This window comes from Medicago truncatula, chromosome 6 (genome assembly GCF_003473485.1).
Source record: "Medicago truncatula cultivar Jemalong A17 chromosome 6, MtrunA17r5.0-ANR, whole genome shotgun sequence".
In the NCBI taxonomy this organism is placed as follows: Eukaryota; Viridiplantae; Streptophyta; class Magnoliopsida; order Fabales; family Fabaceae; genus Medicago; species Medicago truncatula.
Genome location: NC_053047.1, coordinates 17,306,702 through 17,315,984, shown reverse-complemented (window position 1 = coordinate 17,315,984; position 9,283 = coordinate 17,306,702). Strand labels below are relative to the sequence as shown.

Genomic DNA, 9,283 nt, shown 5'->3' with positions numbered 1-9,283 from the left:
ATTTTTGAGTACTAACAAAATACTTTCATTGATTGTGTTGTGTGGCTGTACTCTTTTCAACAAGTTATCACAAAATATAGGATCAGCTTGCATTATATTACACACAAAATCACATAGACCAGAATGATAATACTATGCAAGTTACACACTCATTTCAAATAATGAGTAATTTATTGTTTCAGGCAATTGATTGTTTCGTTGTATTTCAGTTTTAACTGCAATCAAACCATAACACAAGACGGTCACAACAGTTAAATTTCATCTTTAGTTTATATACAGCTTCATAAAGATCTTTAATTCCAATCAAGTTTCATAAGCAAGGGCATTGCTATTGGAGATCAACTTAGTAGAAATACAGAATGAGAGCTCTCCTATTATTGATCAATCTCTTAAGTGGTAAACTTGTGTGACACTGTATAATAAGCAACTTGTTTATCGTTGGAGTTTAATTTAAACGTAGAGATTAATGTTGAACTGTTATATAATGTTGAACTATTATATGTTGTGCTTAGTACTTGGGCAATAGTCAACTGAAAATACAAACAACAAAATAACCAATAAACTGACAGTATTTTGACATAATGTTGGATGTGATTAGAGAAAAAAGGAAAAGCCAAAAGATATAGAAAAAATATAACCAAAAAATGAGTGAAAATTTCTCGTACATTTCTTTGCCTCTGTGATGATTGCAAAGAAAAAGTAAACGAGGTATAGGCAAGAAATTGATGCGGTAGAAAAATTATATGTCTAGTTTCTATACCAATCAGGAGAAATTTCATAGCTCTAGTTTCAAGCTCTCTTAAAACAAACATATCGTAAATGGAGTGCATAATAAACTGGACAAAAAAGAAGAGAGAAATAGAATGTTGATAATGAGTATGAGAATAGGACAGTCTTCACGCCTGCCACCTGTAGGAGCGGCAGTGCAATCCAACCGACACTTCCTAACCATGCTTCTGTAGCTCTTTCATTACTCTTAGCAAGGATGGATAATTTCTCAGTCAATTCGAACGCCAAAGCCTGCACCATAGAGAGTTCAACATTTCGGAACACAATGCACCCAGATGGCTGATCCCACCTTGCATGATGCTCATCATTCATCACACTCCTACTGACAATACTATGAAGTATGAACATGAGAAAGAGAGAGGTCGAAAAAATTTGCGAGCTGATCTACACTCAGATTCATACGATGAAGAGAAAGTGATTAGGTATGTCGTGATGAGTGCCTCCTCCTTGGTTTTGTCCTTCAACATTTCCAGCACGGCGTCTTGATTTTTCACAAATTTCCATACATCAAAGAGATGCAATAATGTCACAAGCCTTGTGGAAGTCTCCATTGATAAGAAGCATTGTGACAACCATGACATGATCCATAACATTTTCGGGAGGACCGTTGAATGTTTTTTGTCACTGATCTCGAGCAAGTGGCTGAAATTCTTACTGATGATCTTACGCTTCACGTCAGGAACATTGGCTGCAATATTGAAAACTTCCAATAGCATAACAGATATTAGATACACTGATTCCAGTAGCTAAAGATTTATGTGCATATGATATGGCATCTGTCGGCTTCTTTCCAACCTTTCCGGAAAGATAAGAAAATAAAGAGTTAATTGTTACGTTAAATAAACGCATGCTTAGCTAAGCAACAAATTACAAAAGAGATGTACTCAATTGAATATGATGATTCAAATGAAAGAAAACTTGAGAATTGAAGACTATAAGAATTGAAGACAGAGTGAGATTGTTAGATGATGCAAAAAATGAATCTGTAAATTTACAATTTTCACAAAGCATATAAAGGATTTAGGAAGGGTACTACAGAATGTTTCTAAAGAAATTAAGCATTGATTAATCCAAATCAAATTTTCTGTTCAAAACTGATCAACCATGTAAAGAGAAATAATGTGCCTAAACTGCACTTCAGATCAACATTGATTTTTAATTATTTCTATGAAAAAGCAAACAGGAACTTCTTTGAACAGTGACATTGGATCTATTAAAATTATATATTACTGAACATCATATATTGTAAGCACATACATTTTAAAAAAGATGGGATTTAGTACCTGTTCTGAAGTCTTTTTATGATAACGACTCCGCGCAACTCCTTGTGCAAGCAATTCTTTCAACCTTCCACCGAAATAAAGTTCAGACAGACAGTCATGTGCTTCAGAAACCAGCCCAGCAGGAAAAGCACATAGGCCTAACTGTGACATAGCCCTGTTAAAACGTATCTGTGTTGAAACGTCCATGTGGTGACCATTTTCTTGTAAATGACTCGTAAGCAACAGATCACGGGCTTTAGTGAACTCATCATGATGAGAATGGTGATGTATATGACAAAGCATTGCAAGTGCTTTATCAGGCTCGTCTCCATATTTGTATATTAGTAACACTAATCCATCCATTAAGGTCCTGCTGTTCTCCGGCTCAACCAATGTTCTCAATGCATCATAAACCTCTTGAGGTTTGAGTTCAACCCTCATCAAGGTAACCTTTAAAGAACCTTTGAAATCTCCAAACATTGGCTCATCCTGGAGCCTCTCAATATACTCGCGTGTGTGAGGATCTATGCATTGCAGGCTCTTGAAAAACTCAGCCTCATTTTTTTTTTTAAGAAAGAAACTAAGTTTCCCCAAACACGAATCGATCCGTTATAGTCGGCCCCTTTCTTAGTTTCATTCTCATCTGGCTCCTCTGAATCATCAACATTTATGTTTGGATATTGCACAAGAATATCGAGAATGACCAACATATTCTGCACACATTTTTTCCACACATTTATAGGCATATGCCCACCAATGAGGCTTGAATTAACATCAAACTGAGCAGAAACCACACTAAAAAGAATTTGAAGCTCTTGTGCAGGTGTTTTCAGCCAATTTTGATTGGTAGGTAAGATGTGATCAACTTGTTCAAACCTTTCAATTTTCTTCCTTCCCCTAACTGCCACAAGCCATTTGAACTTCTTGTTAAACAATTTCCCATGTGATCGATGGATCAGCATCGATAATATCTTCAATGCTGTCATATTCTTTGTTAGAGTCCTCGCCGTAACTCCCAGGAGAGTCCTGATATATCTTTTCGGAAACACGCCTGAATCTCTCAAGCTGTTTGTTGATCTTGTCAAAGCTCTCTTGCAACCTTCCCTAGTCATTATTATGCATGACATTCTTCAATTAGATCGAAGAAATGGATGAACTATTCTTCGAATCCTAGATGAAATGTAGATAGAAGACACTGAGATTATGGGAACAAGCAATGGACACAGAAGAGGATTATGCTAGAATTGAGCAATAGAAACATGAAGGAAAGTACACGGCTTCCTCTGTATCCGAAAATATCAGGTTTTCGAATGGCTAAAATATTTGGAGACAGTGAAATGAAGGATATATGACAAGAATTGTTGGAACATAGAAAGTATACACACCTTTCTCTTTCACCAAAAAGATTGTAAAATATACGAAGAGCTCATTACGTTTGAGCTTTAAATGTAGTCACTGCATATCTCCCGAATACGCAATGCAAGAAATTGTTTCTTAGCTATATGATGTCTTTAGCTTCGGAGTATTACTACTAGAGATTGTTAGTGGAAGAAGAAACAAGTATTTTTGACATTAATTATAGGATTTGTAAGCCCCTCATCATAGCTCCTTGTTTTATTATTATTTAAAAAAAATATACTTATAATGTTTTGACATTAAACTTTAACTGATATCATGTTTTTTCTTGTGGCATGAAAATTAAAGAACAGTGAGAACATTACATCACTGGTAGATCCATAAATGTATCCAGTGTTCTCCATCAGTGAAATTAGACACTGTCAGCTACTCAATTGTTCTCGATCCGTGAGGTTACAATGTCAACTTTTGAAGGCAGATAGTTATAAAAATTATATAATATTATTCGTTTAACGTACTCTCGAAAAATATTAGTTTTTATAGATGTGTAAATTGGAGAATCAATATTAGTATAATACATAGTACATAAGTTGAGATGGTTAGTGCAGAATTATGTACAAACCTGCAGGTGTACGCGTTGGGGAAAATACCTTTGCTACTACAAATTGATAAATTCACTGAATAACAACGATTTTATTGATGAAACTCTAAAGAAAATGGTCTCAAACAGACATTGAATACAAGCATTTACACTGCTGCGCTGCATAATTGAAATATTACAAAGAAAACAGACACAGTACTGTCACTAAGTTTCGAGAGCTCGGTTCTCTCCCATCTAAATCACTACTCAATAACCTTACAAACCAATACTTGTGTTAAAAAGTTGCAGTTCAAACTAAAAAGAATCATCCTAAGAAACAGTCAAATGCATTAATAAGAGATGCTGTGTTGTTTTGAAGAACATCCAGATGATGATGCTTGAGAAAGATGTCCATGAGTCTACAATTTCTTCTGCTACATCAAAATAATTGGATTTAGGTACAAATCACTAACTTCCTATTAATTATAGAACTTTAACTACTTCAATACACATTAATAAATGCATTGTCTCTTACTATAAAATACAGTAAAAGGAAATGAAACTATGTCGATCATTAATAAATGAATATGTCACATTATTAAAAAATGACCAAAAATATAATGATAACCAAAATTCTAAAAAAAAGTTAAATTGAATTACCAAAAAATTGATTTTAATAATTTGTTAAATAGGAGGACCAAAAGGTGTATTCATGTCTACTATAAAATACTCTCTCCGTCCTAAATTACAAGGAAAAAAAAACTCATTTTCAAAAAATCATATTTTCCAATGAGAAATTAAATGAAAATTACATTCATTTTGCTCTCCCTTTCATTTTCTTTATAACTAAATAACCAATAAAAGTTGATTTTAAATCTTTCTATGAAACTTATTTTAAAGATAACACAAAAAACAGTATTATAAACTACTATGTTTTAGTTTTTTTAATAAGTGTGATATAATTTTTTTTTCTTATGATTTGGGACGAAGCGAGTATGAATTGAAAGGGTATAGTTGGTTCTACATTGTTTCATAACAAAAAAAAAAGTTTCATTTGCAAATTAAAAAAATAAATAAATAAAAGAATAAAATTACCGGTGCGACAACACGTAAGAATGAAGACAACAGCGTTATTTATCCTCGTCTTTAACCATCGAGTCAAAATAACTCCATCCAGAGTAAGAGCTTTGACAGGGGTCCCAGAATTGCTTCTTCCATGCTGATATGATATTATCTGCACACATTGTTCAATATAATAAGTCTATAATCACACCATCTAATTTTATATTATAGTAACACAAAAGACAAAGGAATCAAATTAAATTACCACAAAATGTTGGTTTTTTATCAGATTCCAAATAAAATTCAGGAATGTGAGCTATCTTATGCCAATCTTCACCTATTCCTCTCTTGCATCTCTTCTCCAACTTAGGGCAATCAACAATACTTAACTCCATCAAGTTTGTGAGTTGCTGAAAGTTGTCTGGTAGTGAACTTAATTTTGGAAAACCAATGATGTATAATTCTTGAAGAGAAGTCATGGTACCCAAACAGTCTGGCAAGGCTGTTAGAGAAAGGAAATTTTGCAGAGACAAACTTTGTAGTGAGGGGATGCCTTCTAAGCTTTCTAGTACTTTTTCATCAACCCCGGAGACAATCAGGGAAGTTAGATTGTTCATGTTATGTGGAAAAACAAACTGTGGACAGTCGCTGATATAAAGTGTCTTAAGACAAGTTAGGTGTGATCTCATACAGTCAGACAGGGATTTAAATCTAGAGCATGAAGCAACTAACAATTTTTGAAGAGAACTCAAACCTTGCAACAATTTATCTGATAATGACTCCATTTCATCACAATATTCAATTCGAAGCTCTTCTAAGGCACTAAAAGTGCCGAGTTCAAACGTACCAGGTAATTCCATGAGTCTGGCAAATTTGGATATGTGAAGTGACTTAAGATTACTGTTGTCAACAATGGACTTCAATAACTCTTCATTGCCTCCTTCAGCATAAAATGATTTAACAGATGGAAGGGGTGGCAATGTAAGTTTGGGGACATTTCTTATATGTAACTTTAAAAGTTGTGGTAGCATCTCTACTCCTTCGACTTCCAACACCCTCTCTAAATTCGGTAGGTCACGCAAAGTCATTTTTTTCAATGACGTAAAAGCCTTCTCAGTCGCAGGTTCATACATGTCATCATCAATGTACTTTAAATCATTCATTCCAGATACAAAAAGAATATTTAAACATGGTAATTTACCAAATGGAGGAAGCTGCCTGCAGTTTTTACAGTCAGAGAGAATAATACGAACTAAACCTTTCAGAATAGAAGTATTTTTCATCCAATGAGGAAAATCTGTTCCCCCATAACCTTCCACCCCAAAATGCTTAATTCCTGACTGGGGCTCAAGAGCTTCAAGTACTCGCTTAGCATGAACACCACTAACTCTTGAATCACCCCATGACAAATATAAGCGATTTAAGTCCTTCTTTCCAATCAAATTAGCTTCTCTAGCATCATCTTCGTTCGACACATTCTCAAGACCTTTGATGTATAGCTTGCCTCCTAATTGTAACTTGTGTAGCTCTGCTAAACCAAACCCAGTTTTTGAACCAACCATGAAATTGGTCAATGTTTGCAGACTAGTTAACTCTCCAATTCTGAAAGGAGTTGATTTCAATGATGGACAATCTTCAATCATGAGATGTCGAAGGTCCTGCAATTTTTTGAATTGTTTGGGAAAACTAGAGAAAAAATTGCAAGATTCAATTCTAAGTGTTTGCAATTTCTGCAGTTTACAAATAGACGCGGGCAAGGTTGTGATATCACTATCGCAAAGTACCAACAACCTCAAATGTATTAAATTCTTCAATGATGAGAGTTGAAATGAACTTGTAGCTAAAGCTCGGAGAGGAATCAAGAAAGGTTGTGATAGCAACACATCTAATGAAAGAAAGGTTCGCAAGGATTCAACTTTTTTGAAAGGAATCATGTTGTAATCAAATTTTCTCTTAGTATCAAAGCAACTTATATGGTGAACTCTACTTGACAGATTAGCTAAGCTTTCAGCCTCAAAAGCCATACATTCTTCTCCAATAACAGACTTAGCTAAATCATGGACTAAATCATGCATTTTGAATGTAATGTTACCTACTAAATCTGATTTGATTTCTTGAAAAAATGACCTTTGATATAATTCATTCCATACCTCATTACCAACATGCTCCATCTGTAAGTTTCCTCTAGATGTAACAAGTCCATTAGCCATCCAAAGTTGAATGAAAAATTCCTTTTCCATTTCAAAATCCTTAGGAAAAACAGCACAAAAAGTAAAACATGGCCTCAATGACAATTTCAAGTTAAAGTAGCTCAGTCTCAAAGCAGACATGACATGGTTATCATCTGCTAAATTCCAAAACTCACTTTCCACCACAGAAGTCCATTGATGTTCATCGCTTTTAAAGCGCAAAAGGCTTCCCAATACTTTAGCAGCAAGAGGTGAACCCACACATTTTCTCACTAACTTTTGGCCTATTTCCACAAGCTCTGCACGCCCTTCTCTATTTGCTCCAAAAGCATGTTGTTTGAACAACGATCAGATGTCATCATCAGATAACTGTGCTAAAGGATGAACCTTAGTTCCCATGATGGATGCAACAATCTCAAGTCTGGTAGTGACCAAAATTGATGCACCTTTCTTTCCAAGTTGCAACAAAGACTTTAACTTATTCCATTTCTCTTGGTCTTCACTCCAAACATCATCAAGAACAAGCAAATACTTTTTGTTTTGCAAAATTTCTTGAACCTTTTTTCTCAAGGTTTCTAAAGACAAGAGATCTAGATTTTTTCCAATGGTGTTTTCTGTGATGGACTCTAAAATTTTCATCAAACTGAAATCGTCCGAAACACACCCATATTTTCAAGTCAAAATGTGTTTTTACCCTTTCATCATTGAAGACCACTTGAGCGAGTGTTGTTTTTCCTTGTCCGCCAACACCAACAATGGAACAGACAGAGAGTTCTTCACTGTCGCTAGCATTTAGAAGAAACTCTACAATCTGCTCTTTATCTTTGTCTCTTCCATATACTTTCGGTTCGGTAACAATAGAAATAGTTTGGCGCCATTCATCATCTCCTCGTTGGTGCTCCTCTGTGACTCCCACTAGTTGAAATCCAAACTTGATCCTTTCTTCAGCAATATCATCAATCCTTTTAGCAACCTCCTTCATCCTCTTTCCAATGTTGCGACGAGCCAAAATCTTCATAGGATGGAAACTAGTGATGCACTTGTTGCCTCCATGCGCTTTTGAAGTTATTGAACATTCATCCAATATATCATCAAGTACATAAGCAGCGTCACCCAGTTTTTGCAGCCAGTTCCTCACAGGATCGTTTGTTATTTGCTTCTTTTCAGCATCTTTTAGTACATCACGGATTGTGGTGAGGTTTTCATTTAGTTTCTGGGTCAATTCTCCAACACCCAAAAAGGATGCAATCTCCTCTCGAACAAAAGATCCAAGGTTTTCTATCACGATTCCAATCAAAGCTTCAGCCATTTTGTAGGTATGAGAACAGAAATGAAACAAGGTTTGGTTTGGAGATAGACTTTGCTTTTGGAAGTTGAATATGCTTTGTTATTTGTTTTCAAGGGTTATTTATTAACTCGGTGGTTGCAGTTCTGATGCAACTTGTCAAAAATATTTAGTGCATGACAGTGAGGAAAAGCTAATGACAGCAGGGAAAAAACATGTTGTTAAGGTACATTGCAATGAAGGGGAAAAAACAACAACCTCATGTCCGTTCATTTTCACAGTGAGTAGAAAAGTTGTTCTCTTTCAAAGGTATTGTTAGCATTTTTTTATTTCATGAACTTACAAAATTATTTTTTACTTAAAATAATATCAGGAGAAAGTAATTGTTAAATGGATTTGATTATTACTTTAAATTTAGCAATGTGAGACTTCAAACAACATTATTAATAATTATACATAATGAAAAAATATTGATCCTTAAAGAGTGTTCTAGGAGCAGTTGTTAACATTTTTCTTCCGTAAATAAATTCTGAAACCAAATAATCTATCATATTTAACTAAATAGTATATATGTGCAATAATATTTCACCTAAAAAAGTGTACATTAATAGATAGTAAGTTTTTGCCATCACCGACTAAATAGTACCTCTCACCCACTTCACTTTGAAATTTTATGCAACCTTTAATACTTCACTTTGAAATTTGATGCAACCAACCTTTAATTTTCAAATGGTGGTTGTATAAGTCTTAATAGAGGCCC

General features: G+C 34.6%; 1 protein-coding gene and 1 pseudogene across 1 annotated transcript; both read right to left on the bottom strand.

Moving 5' to 3' along the window:
- Positions 1 to 789: 789 nt before the first annotated feature.
- LOC11438750 (eukaryotic translation initiation factor 3 subunit C-like) lies at positions 790 to 3,811 on the bottom strand (annotated as a pseudogene).
- A 269-nt stretch (positions 3,812 to 4,080) lies between these two features.
- On the bottom strand, positions 4,081 to 8,700 carry LOC11442828 (putative disease resistance protein RGA1). Its single transcript, XM_024786259.2, has 3 exons — positions 5,315 to 8,700; positions 5,083 to 5,221; positions 4,081 to 4,418 (listed from the first exon to the last, which is right to left on the bottom strand). The coding sequence occupies exons 1-2, from the start codon at positions 7,377 to 7,379 to the stop codon at positions 5,118 to 5,120; spliced, it is 2,169 nt and encodes a 722-aa protein (XP_024642027.1). The 5' UTR covers positions 7,380 to 8,700; the 3' UTR covers positions 4,081 to 4,418; positions 5,083 to 5,117.
- Between the last annotated feature and the right edge of the window lie 583 nt (positions 8,701 to 9,283).